The sequence below is a fragment of the Merops nubicus genome, unplaced genomic scaffold, assembly GCF_000691845.1.
Source record: "Merops nubicus isolate BGI_N331 unplaced genomic scaffold, ASM69184v1 scaffold4022, whole genome shotgun sequence".
Taxonomy (NCBI): domain Eukaryota; kingdom Metazoa; phylum Chordata; class Aves; order Coraciiformes; family Meropidae; genus Merops; species Merops nubicus.
Window position 1 is genome coordinate 21,314 of NW_008592840.1, and position 23,428 is coordinate 44,741.

Below are 23,428 nucleotides of genomic sequence, written 5' to 3' on the forward strand. Positions count from 1 at the left end.
TTTTTCCAGAGTAGACATTGCCTCTGTTCCAGACAGCTATTTATAATTCATGTAAGAGAGCACCTTCTTAAGAGAGTCTTTATCCCTCTCACTTACTGAAGTGGATTGACTCAGATGGGATTGTGATGACAGTAACCTTATTCTCAGTAAACAAAATCTCTTGAATTATATAATAAGATCAGGAAGACCAGTATGCCTCAGAATGAAAGACTGCACTATTGGGATGGTTTTATTATGCAGCTTTGCCAACTTTCACTCTATATAGAAATCCTCAATACATGCATTGATTTTTCAGGGTCCTACTTTTTTGGAACTTGTCTATGCAATCTGGGGTTTTGTTCATTTTTTGCTAAAAAGAACTGAATGGGTGCCAAAAAGATGCGCAACTTATCGTACAAAAAGGTGGATGAGTCAGGAGTACTATTCTTGATTCTTAACCAACAGTTTTGGAAAAAAAAAATTGTGGGAATACATGTATTATATGCATTATTAATGTGAATATTGATAACATTGTCATTGTTTTTAGGCCGTGAGAAGACAAAAAAGTCTTGAACAGAGTATTCAATCTGCCCAGGAGACTGACAAAACCCTTCGCTTAGTCCAAGAGTCTCTTGCTGTTATTGACAAACAGCTAGCAGCCTACATTGCAGACAGAGTTGATGCAGCACAGGTCCCTCAGGAAGCACAGGTAAGTTATGTACAGGTTGAACTGATGTGCTTACTGGTTTCCTCAATCAAAGAATGTTTGGTTGTCCTTCACCTTCGTACTAATAACAGGAATCAGTATGAAAGTGCAAGTGAAATTTTAGGTCGGATTATGTTGAGAAGTTCAAGCAGATCTTCTGGTAAAGTCATATTTTCCTTCTGATTTATATTATATACCGGTCCAGAAGATGTAAAGACCTATAAATGTCATGGAAGACTATGCAGTAATTTTAAAATCATGAAGATAAGCAATGTGACTTTAAAATCCAGTTCCCATCCTAGAAAGAAGAATCTCATCATCTTCACTACTCTTATATGGCTATCAGTTTCTTTCCTAGTGTGTGAATCTTCGTAGGTACATGCAGATATTTTTTTGTGTGTGTAGGAGATTAAAAACTTATATTTAGAAAATAGGATCATATTTGCATTCAATCTTATTTCAAACCTTATTCTAATTTATCTGCTTCTGACTTAGGTCACTATAACAGTAGGATCAGATTCACATAAATTATTGTTTCAGTTTGAATCCTAAACTATGTTAGCTATCAGTTGACTCTCCTCAATTAGTTTTCTCCTTTCTGGAAATATGAATAGTGGAAACAATTTTATATGAAGTAGGATACAAATCAGCAGTTGTTAAAGAGTATCTGTTTAATTTCTCCTCTTGTAATTATATAACTCTAATACACAAGAAAAAAATTATATTAATGTGGGTTTTTTTATCTGGACCCTAACACTTCAGTGCTGCCTCATATGCCATGGACACCTCTGATTTATGTGTGCCCTCAGGTTCAATATTGGCAATGATTAACAAACTGTGTAAAAGGAAGTAATTCAGAACTTCAGTAACTGAAGCAGCACAAAACTCCTTCAACCTTAGTTAGCACTCTTTCATGGGAAAATTTCAGCTCGATGCTTTTGCAGAACTTGAATTTGTTCTTGAGACTTTATTGTCTGATGTCAAGTTCACCTGAATATACAATATCCACTGTGGTAAAATCATCAGAGAGGCTACTGAGTTTTTCCTTTTCATGTTTTTATTTTAAGATGCCATTGGGACCTAATTAAAAAAAAAATAAATAAAATACTGGGCAGATTACAGATTTAATGCAAATATTGAAGTTCTCTGAAGTTCAGTCATGAAGCTTTTTGAAATCCTTAGAGGGAAAGGGAATAAACAATCAGTTTTGTGTGGATAAATACCCTGAGTCATTCTTTTAGTGAATGCCAGAATAGGCACATACAGAAAGGCCATATCTCCTGTGCAGCTTCTGCTGGCACAGCTCTTTTGTAGAGCTGAAAAGAGTTCATTCATGTAAGATACCTTACAACAGTGTCTGCACAGCTGAAATAGGAATCTTTCAGTCAGTGATGCTGGTTTCTGGGCAGAGGTCAGTTTATCCATGCTGGGGGATTTAGCAAACTGTTCAGCAATATGCATTTCATTTCTAAAATAACATATGGGAGAATTTATAATCAGGCACTTGTTGAGCTCCTTTTTTGAGAGCTCTGCATATTTACTTCAAAAATTCAAATCTGTTTATAACATTGTTAGGAGGAATAAACTTTAGTTCAGATGATCAGAAATTAATCTGAGAAAATGAAATTGTATTTAGCTTCTCTTTTTAAGTGAAAGTTAGTTTATTCTGAAAGTTGACAGAAAGAAAGGAAAGTATGTGCTGTTCAATTTCTCCTTTGGATAATTTTTTGAATGCAAATTCTGTGTGCTTCTTACTCCACCATGTGGCACTAAGAATTTAATGCTCAACAGCCACTGCCTCCCAACTAATTTTGAGTACATCTAAAAATGCTGTATTCAGACAAAACAATCCAGCAACATCCACACAGATAAATCAGGTCAGATTCCTCAAGGTGTGATGATGGAAAAAGTAGGAACAAGGTAAAATCTAAAACAATATTGCATAAGGGAAGATTGTTTGTATGCTTGATCTCAAGATCCCAACTGAAGTCTCTTTTAATTTCTCTGAATTTACCAAGAAAATGCAGGGAATGAAGTAATCATCACAAGAATTTGTCAGTTTCTGACCTTTTTTTCAAGTACTCTTTAACAGTAGGAAAATAAATGTTACTGAAAGTATTACTTTTATATGACAAAATAGTTTTCAGATAATTATTTATAGCTTTGTTATTAAATAACTTCTGACAGGAGAATCTCCAATAAGTACTTCAGTTTAGTCTCAGTAGTTACCTGAATGTTTTTATACTACAGGACACAAAAGACACTTATTTCACTTCTCACCTGCACGTGACAAATCACTTTTCTGTTGACCTGTAAAATGCAACGTGCAGAATATTGTGTTTCTGAGAAAAGCAAAATTAATATACTTTGCCTTTTCAACAAACTCCTTGAATAACATCAGTTCTGTAGTGATAACCATTATACACCTGACTATTTTCTAAGTGAAGTTGATTATTAATTTGTTTTTTAACTATCATTGTGCTATGTTCAAAACCAGTTAATGTTATGATATAATAGCAGAGTTTTTCAGCTGTGCAATGTATTACTTGACAAGGATAATGCTATGGTTCGTTGCTTTTAGACTAATATTTTGGGACAAAGAATCCACAATTATATACTTAGTAAAATATCTAATGTTAGAGGTATTTACACTTCTCCTGTGCTGGAAATTGAGAGGATTTTTTTTGTTCAGCCATGTGTGTGTTAGTGGTCAAAGAGGGAATAGCTGATACGTGTTAAGTTTTAATATCTATGCAGATATCTGTACTATACAGGTTCTCACATTCTACCCATCTCCATAGCTTTAGAATGGAAACCCTTCTGACATCTCTTATGAAGCTTTCCATGGAGAAAATAGGGCATGTTTCTCCTTGAGGATTTGGCGATTTTTTTTTTTTTTTTTTAATTTTTCCACAGAATGAAAATAACCTTTTTGTACAGGAACAGGTTTTATAAATCAGATTTTTAATCAGTAAGCAGGATTTAGTGAATCATTTTTCTGCAATGAACTTTAAAGAGAGCACAGAAGAAAAAAAATAAGGGTGTCCAATTCTATAAACTTTATTTTAACCTAATCCCTTTGCTGCAACACTGTTTAATGTACTGTAATTTATTATGTTTAGTGTATTTTTTTGTGGAAGTTTATAAATCAAATTGAGACTAGTAAATTGGCCACTTTGATTACAGTGCATCCCTGTAGGAAATATTTCACCTATTTGCTCATTCTAAGTTCAAGTGAGATCAGGGTTCCCTGTCTCATCTTGGAATGTCTTAATGTATGTATGACTTATAACTTTTTTCTTCTGGATTTGTCCAGTTTTTGAAAAACTATTAATTTGTCAGTCTTGGTGGTGTAGTCAATACTGACTGCAAAGTAATTTCTCCACGTGTTGTGAATTTCTGGCAACTAAACCAATACAATACATTGATGTCTGACAACATGAAATTAAGATGTCTTGGAGGATACTGTGCACTGTAATATACATCTCCTGTGATCTTGCCCCATTCCTGAAGTAACAGAACCAACAGTCTTCTTCCTTCTTAAGGAACAGACAAAAGAGAAGAGAAATTTCTCCCATTTCTGGGGTGGAAAATTGTATCACTGAGCTGCCATGAGATAGCATTTTGACTAGTATATTTTCCAGAATGTCTTTCAAACTTTTTTTCAGCCTGCTGGTACTACATCAATAGGAACTGTGAGCTACTGTTGAAGTGTAGTCCTTTCGGTGCTACTCATACCAAAATCTGTGTTTGCTTATTAGATGTGCATTCCATTAATCTTGTCTTTTCAGCCATCATTCCATAATGTTTGTTCTATGTATTTTTATCCTTTGATTATAAATAAGTCATTTCTTTTTAATTAAATACATAAAGTTGAGGGGTTTGGTTTGATTCCCCCCACCCCCTCCAAAAGAATACTTTCCATTGTTATTATTTTGCTGAATATTGTTGACTCGTATGTCTTTTTTTTTTTTTCCTTCTAAGTATGATAATTTATTTTCTAATTATGGTAGCACATACTGATGGTAAGTGACATAAAGTCTTCTAGTTCAATTTTCTGTTGCAAATAATTGTACAGTGTTTGTTTATATGCTGTTACTTTTTTTCTAAATGCTGTTCTCAAAGCATGAGATTACAGTTAGCTCTGTGACAATTTTCAAATGAGGCAAATATTTCATATTGTTTGGATTTTTCCAAGAACTGGCTGCACTGCCAGTTCTCTGTTTTTTACTATCAACCTAACAATGCTCTGCATTTTACTGTTCATCTGTTTAAATTTGATTTTAAAATAAATCAAATTTAAGTAATAAATTTATTATTGGAATATAAAAGACTGGAAATAAAGAGAAATAATGAACCATATCCTCTTGAAAGTAACATCTTTTTATTATAGAAGTGATCTTTATGAGAACAGGCATAATCAGTGCTCTTGGTATTGTGAATGTAAATAGGTTTTAAAATATTTTTATATTTTAGTGTTTATATATGTATGCATATATATACAGAATTGTATCTATAAAAAGTTTTCCAAATGAATAAAGTTTCTGAAAAAGTGGCATTGATGGAAAATGAGAATCCCTAACCTGTAGGACACAATAATTTATGCACAGTAGTATTTGTGCTATATACACTATATTGCGATGTTCTAGAAATGAAATTAAGGCAGTTTTTACTCTTTACTAAAAGAGAAAATAGACAGGAATCACTGAAAAGCAGTGTTTTCTTGTGGAAGTTTAAAAAGTTGATGTAAGAAATTAATGAGCCAAAATTAATGAGCCAAAATGCACAAAAAAATAAATAATTAAAATAAAATAAAAATTAATGTATTTTTCAAACATTCAGACTTACTCCTTCCTTCTCTGTACAGTTCTGGCTTCCAAGATATCAAGAAATTATTTGGCTAATGTTGATTTGACTAATCGTAAATCACAACCAATAATTTGATCCATATGCTGTACAAACATGAAAGATAATCCTGTTACACTTCAAGGGGGAGACTGCAAACTTAGACAAAGAAAATGTATACTCCAAAATAAACTATTAAATAGACCTTCTCTCTTTGATTGCATTGTCTCAAATATATTTTTGCCATTAAATTTGGTAATGACAATAGTCTTCTCTATTTTTTTGTCTTTTTCTCTTGAAATTTACTTCAATACATTGTCAATATAACTTGTGCAAATCTTTTAATATAGTGTTGTAAAATACAAGACTCTATAATGCTACACAAATCATTATAAGCATGGAATACCCCTATAGACATCATGAAGTGTACACAGCTTTGTACTTAATAATCTATGAAGATGTTACTCATTTTTACTTATATTCAAACTTTGAAGGATCAAACTAACTTAAAAACCTCTTTTCTTTATTTGCATAATTCTTGGTAGTATTTTAAACTAAACAGATTTCATATTTTACAAATTGCTATACTGTAAGATAGATGCATGTGTCTATATTTAAACTAATAGCTAATCTTAGAGAATGTCAGAAGTGTTTGTATACTATAGGAAGAAAAAAGATTAAATATAAAATCAATTTTTTGTGCAAGAGTAATGGCTTCAACTACCTTTCCTGGGGGGAAACATACCTTGTCTTTATTTCATAGAAAAATTGTTCTCAGTAGTACTTGTATAACAATTCTGCTAATAACAGTTTCTCATTTTCTAACAATTTGAACATAAAACCAAATTATTTTCTCTAAATTATGTTGTATCAATATACGCTATGGGAATTCTTTTCCATTACATTGCACTAGCCAGCACTGTTTAAGTTAATTGTTTCTTGTAAGGTTGATTTATGGTGACTTAACAAGGCCGATATTTTTCTTGTGAAGTCTTGATCACACAGTGGTTGTGCAGAAACAGATAACCAGAAATGTGTGTAAGAAAATGGATTAAATTAGTGTATTAATGAACTGCATGTCATTACGCGTTTAGCATGTCTACAAATACTGAACACAAATTCTGGTCAGTAATATGCCACAAATTATATACTGTTTTAGCTGCAACACAGTTCTGTGAGATGGAGATGTTGTTATACATATAGGATACTTTGATCAGTTTTCTCTCAACTTGTGTGTTCACCATACTGTGAAAATAATAAGAAAAGAGAATAGTGAAGCAAATCACTTTTCTATTTGTATTTTTCTTTTCTATGATTAATTATGTTTTTTTTCCTGGAGAAAATATTCTTCAGAAGAAAGATAGTTATAATTATTTTTTGCCTACAATTTAATCCACATTTCCTTAGCAAGATTGTGTCTTTTGTGTCACAATGTCAGAGTTATAAATGTTTGAGTGGGAGACAAAAGTTTTGTTATGATCAAGAAAAACTAAACTGAATAATTTAGAGGCTGGTGAACAAATAATTCTTTGAATCATTTCCTCTAATGATCCAGTATGTAGTGTAGTACTTCTGTTTAATATCTTTCAAAATCAGCTCTTCCAAATAATATTACCAACATAAACATTTTCTTCAAACCCTGCTGAATACTGTCTTTGTTTTTTCAATAGAAAATACAATCTGAATTAACAAGCCATGAGATTAGTTTGGAAGAAATGAAGAAACAGAACCGGGGTAAAGATACTGCCAAAAGAGTGCTTTCTCAAATTGATGTGGCACAGGTATGCAAATTTTATTTCTTCCTTTTTTCTTTCCCTCATGCAAACAAACAACATGAGTAGTACTATAATATGAAGCATTTTTAAGGTGTCTCTACTGTTTTAGCTGCTCCTTTTAGTCAGGAAATTAGAGTGGATAAAACATGCCATCCACATCTTCTTACTGGTCATTTTTCTATGGGAGCCTTCCTGTCTGGTTGGCAACAGTTCTCGGGTGCACTAATCAGCTGGTAGGGCTGCTACATGAGGGGTACTTTGAGTGTGCTGAGGGTGTAAAAAATAAAACTACAGTGAGATTTTGTTTTGTATAGCTTTAGAGGTACTTGAAAATTTTTAGTCTAAAATATGTTGAAATATTTGGTAAAACTGCATTTGAAAGACTATGCTATGCTAAGCAGTGCATTATAGTCATCATTTTAAATAAATTTTAGGTCATGTGTTATTCGATCTAGCTTAACAGACCTAGAGACCTCTCTGAAATCGAAGACAACTTAATTAATACTTAGGAAAATATACATTTTTACCCATTAATCTTGGCAGGTTCTTGACTGTTTGGTTTGGTTTGGTTTTGGCATTAGTGCCAAAGTTCCCCAGGCTGCAAAACAAATTGTCATAATTCATTAGGAAAGACAAAGAATTTCATTATGGTATTAACGGTAAAGGAGGCCATCTTTTCCTTTTACTCTGTCCAATATTTCTAGGTATCTTAGCCTCAGTTTGATATTTTATTATGAATTACATTAATGGCTTCTTAACAGTTAATTAATTTGTAATTAATAAGTTGATATGATTTCGAAATGTGTCCTTCTATCTACAGGACTAGCTTTTCTTTGTTGAAAATACTTATATTTCTTTATTTTTCTGTCTTCCTCCACACCAACTCACCTTCTGATGGTCTCCATGACAGCTGTGATGCTGCCTGTGTTTCATAAGTGAAATGCAGGTATCAGATAATCTTGTATCTAAATGTTTATAAATTCAACAGCATGCAAGGGAGCACTACCCTTTTGAGGTGCCTTTTTTATTTTTTTCTTAATCCATCCTTGTGCAGATATTTTTTTCTTCAAAAGGCTTCTCTAGATGACCATGTTTGTCAGTTTGAACTTTGACAAATTGGTGGGGTAATTTTGAGAATCTGTTTTGCTTATAAAATATGAAAAAAAAAAAAAAAAAATTGCAAATTTACAAACTTAATGTAAATATCAACTACCAAAAAGGGTAAAGCCTGAACCCTTTGTTCCATATATTTATGACAATATTTTATTTTAGGCCAGTAAACTCTCTTCAATTCCTTTTCATCACTGTGCAGTACCTTTAGTGAGATCATATTTCACAAGATTTTTCTTCACTTACTCTTTTTCCTTAAGAGCATTCTCACTTATAAATACTGCACTCATTTTTTTTATATATATACTAAGTAATATTTCTAATTTGACATATTTATTCTGTTATTAATTCAATTACCTAGACAAAAAGTAAATTACTATAAAATGAGTAATGGCAGTGGTATTTTGAAACAACTGCTAAGTGAGCAAATTTATCCAGGCTTTTAGGATTAGTGCAGGTTGAGAGTTAAATTCTGAATTTTAAATTTAAAGGAAAAAGGATGATTAGCAAAACAAAAATCTATTTTGACTTAGTGATTTAAGGACTAATTAGTCATACTAGGCTAAGGATTCATTTTACATGAAAGTGCAACTTTGTCTAAAAAAGGGCTATTTTTGGAAATTCAATAGTAAATTCTTTGTGGGAAGAAATTATACAGCAGACAAACTACATTCTTGTTTCTCTATTATTTTCATCTGCTTTTTAAGGTAAATACACTTGTCAGAGTAAAAAGATGCTCAGTTGATTCCTTTACCATATTACTAATTCCTAGTGATATTTTAACACTATTCAATGTAATAGAGAAGAATGTTAGATCTCTAAAAACATTTATTTTCGTGTTTTGCTTTTGAATAACTACAGATCCTTTGCTTCCAAAGAAGACATTTCCTCAAATCAAAAATGAACTATGGTGACTTAGTTATGGGCTCCCTTTTTCTTGTTGCTGTGCTCTTTATCTAGGCCAGCCAGGTTTGCCTACTGACCATGAAGTTTGAGTATTGCCATTAATTCAACTGTTGAGGTGAAGTAAATTGAGCCGATTACACATTTTAAGTATTTAAGAATTCTGATGTTACTTCTCACCAAAGATACATTTAGCCCAAAACTGTATCTTCAGTAGTAGCCAGAAAGCAGTGATGAAGTGTACAGTAAGGTGAATGTTTACTGATGCTTCCCAATAATATGCAGCTAAGCAACTTCCGGGTCAGAGATATTTAAACACTCAAGTCTCAGTGCTTTCTGAAGTCTTGTAAATTGCTGGAATCCTTAACTTTATTTAACAGCTAGTTACACAATTTAACTGAATGCTGTGTGAAATTGTCCATTGTCCTCCTTTTTATTCATTGTTTTGTTATATAAGAGTTTAACTTGGTGTCACCTTTTTTAATAATTTTGAGAAACAGCTAACAATCATTTGCTAGTCAGTTGTTTGCATACCACTAATTTCCCTCCTCCTCAGTTGTCTCTTTTCCAGACTGACTAGTATGTTAAATAATACTGATGTATACAGCTTTGATTTTCCTGTCATCCTTTATACATTATTTAATTTTTGATTAAGTAAACATAATTGGGTTTTTTTTGTTTGTTTGTTTTTTTTATTTTTCCCAAGAGATTCTCAGTACTTTGCAATCCTTCAGTGCCTATTCACAGATGGCTTTAATTTTCTCTATCATTAATACTGTCATTCTCTTTTTTTCTGGATCGTTGTTAATGTATTGACCAACACAAATTGTAACAGATACTGATGTGACATTGCAAGTTTATCACAAAACTTGATCTTTAACAAGTTGAAATGTCAGAAGAGGATGAAAAACTAATTAAGTATGAATTTAGTATATGCAAACACACTGAATAAAAATAAGACCACTTATTCCTACCCTTTGTTTCCTATTTTTATTCAGTTGTTCTCTTATTTATCTAGGGAAAATCTTCCTTTCTTACCCCGTTGGATCTCCATTTCATTAAGAGTGTTTAATGAGGAAAGTTGTTGAGACGAGCTGCTGGAAGTCTATACAGTTTTCTGTGCTATTTAGAACTGCCTTTTGCTCACAATTCCTGGCCCCTTCACAGAAATCTGGGAGGTGTGAGAAGCAGTCTTACTACTTCCTATGTCTAGGCTAATTCTATTCCTTATTACAGTTTTTGTCATGTTTGTATAGTACAGACAATAGTGTATTGGTATGAAGTGTCCAGGATTTTAACACAGAAGTGTGCTTGCAAATGCTGAGTTCCTACTTAATTACCTATCCATTTCTTTGTGATTTTTTTTTTCAAACAGTAGAAAAATTTATTCTACTAGTACTTTGCTCTGTACTTCTACAAATAAATAAGTTCTTACTCAAATAGATAATTAAAATACACTTGTTTTGCTTTATTTTTGGTTATATTCCCTCCTGTTGAGATAGGGAACATATGAGCAAGCAATACAATTAGTGCACAAAGATAACAAATTGTGAAGACTGAAAATACAAGCTATGCTTGTCATAGATTTTTCTGTCTTCAAATTACTCTCTTTTTGCTCTCGGTTAAGCTATTTAAAAATTAAATAGGAAACAATTTTATACTCCAAATCTCAGGTTTTGTGCTAGACTTCCTTACTACCCAGCCTCTTTATTTGGTTTTCCTTGAGGGACTAAGAGACTCATTCCTTGTACCAAGAAGCAGCAACACAGTAGAGTTAATGAGTGTCTACTCTTGAATGTTGGTGCGTTATGCTCAAGAAATTAAACTCTATTCTCACTCCACCCCTCCAACATTTTGCATATTGGAAAACACAAATTCTCTCCCTTTCTTCAGTTTAGTCACTCTTTTATCACCAAATCTGCCGCATCCAGTGTTCTGAATGATATGACATTTTTTTCCTCCTGTGAAGACAAAGATTTTCTGCCGCTGGTAATTTCCCCAAAAGTTTTACATTCTTTAAGTAAGAACCTGCTGATTGACAATGGATTTTAAGGATTCTGAACTTATTTTCAATGTTGATTTGATTCCACATTTGCTTCTCACCCATGCTTGCTTTTCAGAAAAAGCTGCAGGATGTCTCCATGAAGTTTCGCTTGTTTCAGAAGCCAGCCAACTTTGAACAACGTCTGCAAGAATGTAAAAGAATTTTAGATGAAGTGAAATTGCAGGTGCCCAAGTTAGAGATGAAGAGTGTTGAGCAGGAAGCAGTACAATCACAGTTGGATCATTGCATGGTGAATATTTAAAGATGCTGTTTTTCTGTTTGTTTCCTGCCTGTTCTGCCTTTTAGATGTAAAGTATTTTCAATGACAATGTCAATATTTCCTAGGGAGATATCAGAAAAGATTTTGAGAAATAATTGAGTGAAGTTACACAATGAAAATTATAGGAACCTTTTTAGTTAAAGTTTGATTTATTTTTTTTCCAAAGAAGTAATAGAGAGAAAGGGTTTATTCTCTTTGTCCTATTTCTCTTGTTTGCAAATGAGATTAGAAAGACATTCTACACTTAAAATTGTATTCAATTTGAAAGTTTCCCATGATTTAATAACATTATGAAATACTTCTAACAGTCTTACAGTACCTTTTTCTTTTCTACATGTTCTTCTCTTCCGTCATAGCAAAGACCTCTCTGAAACATGGGATGCTAATTGAGTGACAAATTTTGGAAATATGAATTTACGTGGAGAAAACTAAAAATGACAGAATATTGTCCTGAATTTAGGATGAGAAATGAAGTATCAGTCACAAAACTGAAAACAAATAATTAAAACATCAAAACATTCTAATTTCAGTGAACCTTCAAACAATGGCCATGCACTTTCACTGTGTGAGAAGGCCAGTCTGGACCCCTTTTAAATTCCCCCTTCCCTTCTTCCATATGAGTTTGTCTCCCTGTATTGACACAATTTTCCACATTATGCTACAGTTATTACAGTCTATGACATAACCAAAAGAGATGTTGCAGTGCACAAGTCTAGCCAGGAAACACAAAATATAAAGGAAAACCATAGCTTACAGCTGCCATGAGATGGCCGTGCTGTGGCATTCTCACAGTTAAAGAGTGAATGACCTGAATATGTCCTAAAGAATATGAAGAAAATCTTTGTGTCTCTTTAATGTCCCTGTAATCGTGTACCCTTTTACTGTTCAAGGGAACTAAAGATAAAGATGAACAGCATGTGCTTGGTGATAATTAAATGGGGATTTTAGCAGCAAAAGTCAGGATAATCAGATTGTGGTCTTCATCTGTTTTTTTCTCAGGGGTGATGGCATGTCTGTAAATGTTGGTTTTCTTTTTTTCTCCCTCAACATCTTTCAGATCTAATTGTAAGATTTTAAATTGAAAAGTAATTTTGGAACAGGTTGATGTTATTTCTTTGCATCTTGTTTTTTTCTTTAGTGCAATTACCATTACATTCATATTCTCAATATAATAATTCACAATTATATGGTAATTAGAAGCCCTGTACCAAATTTAAGTATCTTCAGTTGACCGCTAGCTTTTGCAGCCCCGTCATATTCTGTAGAGACTTACTGTGGCTTTTTGTACTTTTAATAAACCAAACATGCTGTATGAGTTGAAAGAAGACATTTCTTCTTGTTTTAAATATTTAATTATCTGAATTGTTTTGAAAATAACCTTTGCCATATCTTAAGACAATTAGTGATGATGCATACTTTCTTATTTATAACATTTCTATCACTGCTTTTTGTGACAAGTCTTCTAAGCCACTATTAGTAAAGACAAGCTGTTCTGAATTTGTTAATTTGAATTTTGATTTAGAAATGGATTAGCTTTTCTTAGAAACGTTTTTGTAGACACACATACTCAAGGTGAGCTTTCTCTGTCCTTAAGTCACATATCATGGTACCTCTCAAATACTGTAGCTTTCAAATGGGAGTGAAAGGTACTCATAGTAATGGATGATGGTGTTTTTATACAGAAAATAATGCAAAGACTTCTACTGCATCTTTTAATACCTTTTACTTATTTTAATGGTGGCATTTCACTTTCATATTTCTATTTCACTAGAAATTATATAAAAGCCTGAGTGAGGTGAAGTCTGAAGTGGAAACAGTGATAAAAACTGGGAGGCAGATTGTTCAAAAGCAACAGACAGAGAACCCAAAAGAATTGGATGAAAGGCTTACAGCTCTGAAGTTGCAATATAATGAATTAGGGGCAAAGGTAAGCTCTGTGTCTTTAATACAAAACTATGCCCTCTTTAAGACTGGCAAAGTGAACAATAATCTAGCTATGGTAATTAAACTTTTTTTGTTGGTTCCTTTCAAGACACTCACGTTTTCTAAACAGTGGGACAGAAAGAATGGAGCAAAGCCAATCATCAGGATGCCTGTTTGGTTGCTCAGAAAAAATAACCTTCTGGTCAGAAAAATACTTCGATTTTGGATTTGATTTCTTCACTAGTTAATTAAAAAGCTACTTCATAAAAGAGAATATTCTACCTTTTCATTATCTTATACCTCTGACTGTACAGATCATTCTATTTGTTGCTGTTCAAAAATCTGTTGACCAAAAATCTTGCTACTGCAGCTTTCCTCAGAAGGTATATGTGTACCACTATGCTTTGCTACTTCTGCACTCTTGACTACACTGGTGTTCAATTTTTGTCATAACCATTCAGTGGTTTAAATGTCATGTACAATCCTGACTTGCCTTTTCACTGTGTCTTAATTTCTAAGCCACATGGAATATTGTTTAGTTATCAGTAAGTGGAATAAATCTTCCGCTGTTATACATGTCAGATACCAGCAAACCCTTGTTCAGAATTTAGTAATTTGTTATTCTTCATTCCTTAGGGATTATCAGATTTCTTCATCTTGGGCAAAAGTAAGTTGTCATGCTTTGAGCTGCATAAGGAGGAAAGTATTGCCTTGGAATGCAATTGTTTGTTTTGAATATTATATTTATGCAGTACTCACCAAGTTTGACCAGTTGGTAAATGCTGGCATATGATTAGGACTACATAAATACTTTCCCAATTTTATTTTATATAATCTCAGCTTCATCTAGAAAAGAACTCAATCCATAAAGGTTTCTCATTCTGCTTTATCTAGGAGCAAGTTTCTTGCTTCTGAAGTATAATGCTCTACAAGGACTTTTGAGTTCTGAAGAGGAACTGTGGCATTGTCCTCAAGAAGGCTTTACACAAATAATTAAATTAACAACTTATCCTTCAGTGCATACAAGCTAGGGCAGCGGAGCTGGCAAAGGATCTAGAGCACATGTCTTGTAAGGGGTGACTGAGGGAACTGGGGGTGTTTAGTCTGGAGAAAAGGAGGCTCCAGGGGAGACCTTATTGCGCTCTACAACTACCTTAAAGGGAGCTGTAAGGAGGTGGGTGCCAGTTTCTTCTCCCAAATAACAAGCAATAGGACAAGAGGAAATGGCCTCAAGTTGAACCACGGAATGTTTTGCTTGGGTATTCAGAAAACTTTCTTCACTGGAAGGATTTTAAAGCATATGCTGCCCAGAGAAGTGGTTGAGCCACTATCTTGTTTGGACTCAATGATCTTAAATGTCTTTCCCAACCTAAATGATTCCATGATTACTATACTTTATTTCTTTTGCCCTTGTTAGAACTATCCACCAAAAACTGTAGGAATACAGTTAGTTTGGTGCTGTAACTGGCAGAATGAAGATTGAGAATGACAGCTATAGCAGTTGTTTATTTCTAAAATCTGTACACTTCAAAAATACGAAACAAGACAAAGCAAATTCTTTGTCAGATTATAAATTACTAATACTATAAATTATTACTAGATAGGAAAATGAGCCCATGGGGATACTGAGAGTCAGTATATGGTTTAAACACGTAATGATTATCAAGCCACACTGACTACAATAAAACATTGTTACTTTACTTTTGACAGAGATAATACTCATTTGAGAACCTGAATTAAAATAGTTCTCTCTCCTGCTAGAAAATAAAGGCATTAAGAGACATTAGTCCTTTTAGTGTCAAGAAAAATGAAAAGTCTGCTTCGTTAAGGTGTGGATAGCTGTCATTTGAAATTAGTTAATATATTTGTGTTCTCCATTATTTTAGAAGGAACTGTGGTGTATATTCCTACATTGTTTAACATAAAGCAGATAGATGCCATTGATATAGGAAACCTTTCTTAACTAATGAAGGGATAAAAATATACCATTAGGACGCTATTAGTGATCTGAAGTGAGCCATGTTGCAAATTATTGTATCTCAAAAATCTGCTGTGCTGTTGAAACTTTGTTGTCTTAGATGTAATTTCTCACACTTTTACATTGTAGTTAACAGTATTAGAGAGAGTCAGGAAAGTCCAGAGATATAGTAGTAAAAGAATCAGTCATTATCAGACCTAATTGATTACACTGAGTCTAAGTCTTTTAATGAGAAAACTGATAATAGTTATAACTAGTAGTAAATCTCTGGACTGAAACCTGTACTCAGAGGGAAAACCACATCTTCAAGCATAGACTCACTTGTGTGATTTCATATGTATTAATTCCTCCTTCAGGTGGTCTCCTCATGTTTAGTTGTGAGGTACAGTCGGTAGGATGCTAGCGTCCAATCTCTTTATGGTAATTCATCAGAACAGGGAGCTGGACTCTAAAAGGAAGTGACAATAATGATGTTCTTCTGGCTTTCCTAAGGGCATTGCATGCAGCAGAGACTATTACTCATAAGGTCAGGCCTTTACTCACAATCCCACTGCTGCACAGGAATTTTTGACTGTAAGACTAACAGGCTGCAAAATACCTTTTTTTCTTGCTTTAAATACCTGCTTTTCTCAGTTTAGTTTTATTTATTACATCTAAGAGTCCTTGCCAGGAAACTATTTCACATAGCTAAAATAGCTTTAAAATATAGAGAAATTTATGGAAATAGTACGTTTGATATCACTTTATGGTAGAGAAGTCCTTTAGAGGGCACTGTTTCCTATTTTTCTTTAGAAATACATGTACATTTGAAGTAAAGCTTAATCAGTAACCTCTGGATGTATACAATGTATATGGAAATAGTGTATTATTTTATGTGTAGAATTTAGAGATGTATATCACAACACAAATATTCTTTCTGTGTTTGGGCATGTATCAGTAACTTCATTTTATAGTATACCAGGTGTTAGAATTTTTACACAGGTGATCATGCTTAGGGTAGTGCACTTTGCATTGTATTGCTGCTATGTACCTGCAATAGTTATTTACAATGACTAGTAACACTCATTAGAAGCAGAGCTGAAAGACATGTGTGCATCCCTTTCTCCGCGTGTGAATGGAGCTCTAAAAAGCTGTTTTATGGGCCTTCCCAGGGTTTTACATCTTGGCCTGACTGCAAGTTCTGACATCTCATTTAATAAATTTGGCATACAAGAAAGCACATAAAGCATATTCAGTGAAGAAATGTTCTGAGATTTTAGTAGTAGTCCTCTACAGAGTGATAATATACAATCAGAGACACTTTACTGCTTATTCCCTGGGCAAATCTGATCTGTTTACTCAGGGATAACAAAAGCCATGTACCTAACCTTGTAACATCCTATTACGTTTTAAAACCTCAAACTCTCCTTGGCAGTAGAGCTGGGAATCAATTTGATCGTTGTGCCAGTACTTGTACTCAAACAGTGTCAAAGCCCAAAATAGTTTTAGTACATACTGATATCAGTTTTGAATACCTGACACTACTGTACATACTTTCTTTTCTATTCAAAAACCCTTAATATAAAAATCAGTGGCTACAATTTCACTGGATTACTAATTGACATGCAAAGTCATTAGCACTGTCTTTTAAATACTAGTGACCTACAGGACAGGCTTAATTCATCTTCTTTGACCGGGCTATATTAAACTTCACCACAGCATAATTTATTAATTTGTATTTTTTAAGTACCAGTTGCCTGATGTCTATTGTAGTGTCAATTCCCATCTGGGATATCTTCCTTTACTCTTCTGCCTTCTCTGCTATGTATGTGGAACCTTCTCCCTTTCTCTTTGAATATGCTCAGGATTTTGTAGGAAAGATTGTATTTCCTTTATTACTCCAGGTTACACCAGAATGCCATATAAGACAGTCAAGACAACATAAATACTACCTTCTTTCCAGGTACCATGTAATATGCTTACAAGAACAAAGAAAATTGAAGTTATCCATAGTTTTTCATGTCTAAAACATTCAGCAAATTAAAAACTTAGTTAACTATGCTCCCTTGTGGTTTTGTTCTGTGACTTTTGTGTTTCAAGATTTTGAGATTTCTTTAGCAGGGAATTTTTTTTCTTCTACATTGTGTAGCTACATAGGAAAAACGTTGAGGATTCAATATTGTTATATAGCCATCTATATGAAAATATACTCTTTTAAGGGTTTTGATATCTATTTTGTGTCTTAAGTAAAGCCTGTTAATTCAGTTTTTCCAAATTAATTGGCTATGCATGAATTCAAAACAGAAGAGGAGTTTTGCAGACACCTACTGCTAGTTCAAACTCATTGTGTCTTTATGCACATATTTTTCTTGTAGGTGTTTGCATTTGCCAAAATTACAGCTATTTAGAGGAATAAGACAAGACATAACTATTTGATAACTGTAGCTTGGCTTGTGAAATTGCAAGTTAAGCCTTTCTGTAAAAGTGGCATATAGAAAATGGTATATAAAAATCATTAAATCTGTTTGACCGAAAAGTTAAGAAACATGTTTTCTTTCTGCAGGTGACAGAAAAAAAACAAGAATTAGAGAAATGCTTGAAATTGTCCCGGAAGCTACGAAAAGAAATTAATTCTATGACAGAATGGCTTGCAGCAACAGATGCAGAATTGACAAAGAGATCAGCTGTGCAGGGGATGCCTAAGAATTTGGATGCTGAAATTGCCTGGGGCAAGGTAACAATGTAACACACACTGCACCTTTATTCATCTCAGTTTATTCATAATGCAGAAAGATAGATTTTTTTTCTTGATAAAGAAGACATTAAAAATTCTAATATTCTAATTAGTGGAACTTTGTTATGGCTTTATCTCACCCTAACTTTAATGTTCAGAAAAGTTTGAACCATCTTGTCTCTGCATATATATCAATAATACAATTCACTTTCATATTGCAGTAATATTCACTAAGATGAATTTAATGTTAGAATTTAATTTTCAGAGTATTATACATTATCCATCCAGTATCCATGTAAATAGAGAGCAATGTGAACAGCGATCCCTTTCTCACTCATCCCATTCTACTCAAAAATCAGAAAAGTATTAAACAGTAAAACTGCTCCAGTGGGTGAAAGATTAAGGATGTCAGAACACTATATATTCCACATGTTCAGATAGCAGCCAGAAGGTGGGATATTTGTTTTACCATTTGGGGTTTGTAGCTCATTCGTTTTCATTATTGGGGCTTCTTATTTCCAGGAGACTCTACCTTGAACTCTTGCTTTACGTTTAAACTCAAACCTAAAATGAAACTTTCCTCAAAACTCCTGTGTGCACCACAGTTTAGATAAACATCTTATAGAATCACTGAAGAATGCCAGAGTCCTACATCAAACTGCATATCTTGTTGTGATGTTTTGTGACAGCACAATATCATTCAACAGTAGCTGATCTATTTTGTATACTGCATATGTAATAAAAATCCAATCTAACTCAGAACACAATCCAATTCATCACACATAAAATCTGTGCTTTAGAGGAAACTATGCTCAACATTATCACAAACTGCAAACTTTCAAATAATTATGTGCAGCCAGCAGCATTTTGGATAAATGTTCCTATATAATTTCAAAAGAAAACCACAAAAAAAGCCTTAAACAGTATTGGGGTTTTGTGCAAAACTTTACCACTTCTGCTTTGTTTGATAGGAAGAATTCTTTATACATTTCACCAGTTCATCATGCATTACAGAAATAGTCATGAATAATACACAGGCAACCTTACTAATTCTTTTTTTTTTTTTTTTAAAGCCATGCAGATTAAAGTGAATGAAGTAAAATTTGATTTTCATTTTAGTGGTTTGTGTTGTTCTGCTGTCCTTTTCAAGCTTCTGAGCTCAATAAAGTGTCCTTAGCCTTTAAAATGTGCTGATGATTTACAAATTAATAACAATAAAAAAAAAGTCTACAAGTCTTTTGTGAGTTTTTTTTCTGACTGTCTCTAAGAATGACAAGTAGTGTATAAGAAGAAAAAAATCAATATCTGTATTATAATCTTACAATTACTGCTTTGACTATTGCCACTTTGACTTCCCAGTCAAAACCCAATCCGTAAAAAAACCTATTGCTACTTGATGTTCTCTCATTTTCACTTGCTGCTTTTCCTACAGTAAAGTCTGTGCAGTTACTATCACTACTTTTGACCAATATTATTTTTTTAACACCCATAATAAAAGACAGGTGTAAGATTTTTAAGAGACAGGTTAGACCTAGTCACTGGCCCAGCTTTCAACCTTGACAGACATTTATACAGTTTTAATGCCCCAAAACCAGCCTGACAGTTACTCTGTCCATTTACTCAGTTGTGAAAATATAAATCATCTTTGGTGGTGTTAAACTGCACAGTACAGTTATATTGTTACAGAAATGTACATTTTATGTTCCTGCATGTGTGCTCAGGAAGGTTAATCTAGATGTCTATAGCTTCACAGCAGTTTAAATAGAAAGATTTGTCCTTAAGATCATTTAAGTGTTACATATGAACCTTAATGCTTCAGAAGTTGCATAATTAGAACCTAAAGCCTGGTGATTAGTGCAGTTACATAATGGGAAGTCCTTGTTATGTCTTATACTTGCTACAACAAGTACAACATATTTTTATCTTAAATATCAATCAAAAAAGTAACAAAAGCTAATTAAAATAAGAAATATTAACATGAAAAATATGTCAAATGGGAACCACTTCACTTACTAATCTTAAAGAATCACATTAAGTGTTGTGAATTCTCACAAGGAATCGATACATAAAGGGTTGCAGAAAAAATAATGGTGAAAAAGCATATCTTGTCTTTGAATGCTACCCAAAGCCTTCACTGCAGTCTAAACTCATATAGTTCCTCAGCTCTTCTTTAGTCAGTTCATCACTAAAATAGGGATAAACAATTGTGGATGAGAGCAGCTGCCTCTTGTTAAAGTATGTACATACTGAGTGAGTGGCTTTCAGAATTTCTTTATAAAGATTCTTTTTAGGAAATATAAAATGATATTCACATAAATATATGCAGACTTTAATTTTGAGCAATCCAACGTATAGTATAGGTATCAGACTTTATGCTTCTAAATGTAAGTATTTGCAGAAATTATGTGAAGTATACTTTTTCCTAAAGTATCTGCTCCCAGTAAGAGGCAGGAGTTGCTGTGTGTTATTCTGGACTCTTCAAAATTCTTGTGAAGGCTTCATAAATAAGTACAATACTGATACTTCTGTGTGGATTTCATACTGAGGCATCATATAAAATTGTACATCAATAATTCAGTCCCCAGAAACAGGGCTTCTCAGTATCTGATTAATGTCCCAGCTTTGGGCTTTGGACTTCCTGGGTAGGTAGACTGCCAAAGACAGTAACTGATCTAATGAAATGCACTGGGAGATTAATTAAGCCCAGCAGATTCCCATTGTGAGGAAAATCTGCAGAAAAACCACGATGGAAAATGAACGGGGAGAGAAAAGAACTCAACAGTGCAAAGGAGCTGAAAATTGGATGTGTACTGCTGTCAACTAAGCAGAGAGTTCATGTTTTTTCTTTACAGCACAAGGAAGCAGTAATATTTGTTACTATACTTCATTCTAATTCATTTTCAGCACCCAAGACTTCTTAAAAGTTAAAAGAACTCAGAGGGTTTCAAAGATCGTTATAGAAATTAGAATTAAAAATATTGACATGGGAACATTGTCTTCAAGGTATAAACACTTAGAAATAAAAAGGAATGACCATCTTGAGCAGGAACTGATGTTAATGAAGCAGTATTCATCTGAATATGAAAAGAAGCATGTTATTTGTTCATGTCTAGAATTTTTCTAAAGATGGAACAAAAACTTGGCTGAGTTATATGAAATGAAATGGGCAATATACTGACGGCTGTAAATCCTGCCTTTTTACTCAGTAGAGACAAGCTAAATCTTTCAATTTGAATTCAGTTCTGTTATAATAGATAAGAAATATGACATGGGGTTGAAAAGATAGTCTTTAAACTTGTATATTAGAAATTCATTTATGCTTAGAAGCCTGATTTGGTGCACATATCTGTTACTGAAGTCATTAACCATTGTGGGATTTATTTGTCTTTTAATCAGGAGCTGGCCTGATAAGAATTAGATAGCCAGGAAATCATGTTCTCTAAAAAGGAAGTGGCAGATTGTGTAACCAGGAAAATTCAGTATCACTCCCTGCTATCAGCACTGAGTCTGCCAGTGCTTTAATGTTATGCTTTAGCACAGTGTATAATACCAGTAAGTATAAAGTTGATTTAAGTACTTAGAATTACATTAGTTAACACATTTAGCAATATATTTCCTGTCAGTAAAATCAGTAAAGGAAAATTATCTGATTCATAGCCAGTGGCCAGAATGCAATAAAAAGATATTAAGATAAATAATAAGGTATGCTATGAATAAATAAATATATATACTCAGCCATTGAGGAGTCCATAATATCAGCTTCTGATTAATTCTGTAATCCCCCTGGTGAAAGCAGAGCCACCTAATTTCTTTTAGAGAGCTTAAAATTGTGAAGATGGCAGCTCAGTAATCCACAGTGTTTCATCTGCCTCCACGCTGCCTGTACTTTTCTTCAATCATTCATTGGTGTAGACTTTTGTAATCTACATATATTAGTGAACAGCACAATTAAAGTTTCTTCTGCATTTAGTCATAATTCTGGATTGTGTAAAAAACAATAAGGAGTTCAACCTTGCACGTGGTTGTTCTTTTATTATTACATATAGCTCAGAAACTGCCTCCACTACATCCTCAGAAAAAGCCATTCCCATGTAGTTTCTGTTTTCATATGGAATTTGTTCTTAGTATTTGCTTATGAGAAGGAGGTTATGATTTTCCCTCTCTTTTGAAACATCAAGTGAAAAAAAAAACAACAAAACAAACCCGGTTGTATTTGTTAGTAAACTGAAAGATAATGTCTCTGCCACAGTACAGTGGTGTCAGAGAGGGAGGTCTGAAACCCACTCAAAGGGTACATGGCTGCACAGGAAACTGCCTTTGCTTATATTAACATGATTCATCCTGTCATCCTATGGATCCATACTTGTCCCCATGCTTTTCAACACTGCAGAGCAATCTGGCTTTCACCAGGGTTTCAAGCCATCAGAAGTTCATTTTCTTAAAGAAACCCTTTATTTTACACTGCAGCTTTTTTCCCGAGGTTTTGATGGTAGGTACTGGTATAAGGGAAGCTAAGCTGGTCTTATCTCTCTTAACCCCCTTTCCTCCTCCTGCTATTACCAGGATGGGGATTAGAAACTCATCACTTGAAGCATGCTCTGCATGCAGAGCTTTAACAGAGAAGGGTCTGTCTGATTGCTTTCATTTCCTAGGAGCCAGGAACCTAGATGGCATTTTATCTTGGTAAATGTTCAGGTCCTGGAGATTCAGTGGTGATGTGATCTCCCAGTTTTCATTAAGGCATGTGGTCAGTGTTTTTCTGAGAAACACAAAAAAGGAATGAATAATGGTTGCTTTAGAAGCTAAGGAAAGATTTCATTCAGTGAAATATGAATAAATTTTTGGCATCAAATAATTTCTGTTGTAGTGTCCTGTACCAAACAGCCATAACTGATACTTCAAATAAAATGGAAGTATAAGAGTTTCTTTGAAAGAGGCATTTCAGAATTCTAACAGAAATTTTGAGTGGAGAGCTTGCTGTCATCTTTAAATCTTGTATCTGATAGTAGATGTGATCCTACATGGAGGCTTATGTAAAGAAGAAGTTACTCTATATATGTACTTATAACTTATTTTAGTTCACAAAATGAATTCCCAAGTGAACATAATGAAAAGATGTATTTCTACATTTAGAAAACAAGAAATCTAACAGGAGAGGAGATTGTACTTCCT

The 23,428-nt window shown here is 33.6% G+C and overlaps 1 protein-coding gene across 1 annotated transcript in view; it reads left to right on the plus strand.

Annotated features, from left to right (window-relative positions):
* Nucleotides 1-363: 363 nt before the first annotated feature.
* LOC103768132 (dystrophin-like) overlaps nucleotides 364-23,428 on the plus strand; it is a gene marked incomplete at its 3' end in the record, with an annotated part of 58,230 nt that continues 35,165 nt past the window's right edge. Inside the window, exons 1-8 of the mRNA XM_008935267.1 lie at nucleotides 364-402; nucleotides 527-688; nucleotides 7,201-7,311; nucleotides 11,439-11,612; nucleotides 13,414-13,569; nucleotides 14,202-14,232; nucleotides 15,900-15,934; nucleotides 18,086-18,256. Of these exons, the coding sequence (XP_008933515.1) occupies nucleotides 364-402; nucleotides 527-688; nucleotides 7,201-7,311; nucleotides 11,439-11,612; nucleotides 13,414-13,569; nucleotides 14,202-14,232; nucleotides 15,900-15,934; nucleotides 18,086-18,256 (879 nt within the window). The remainder of the gene's footprint in view (nucleotides 403-526; nucleotides 689-7,200; nucleotides 7,312-11,438; nucleotides 11,613-13,413; nucleotides 13,570-14,201; nucleotides 14,233-15,899; nucleotides 15,935-18,085; nucleotides 18,257-23,428) is intronic.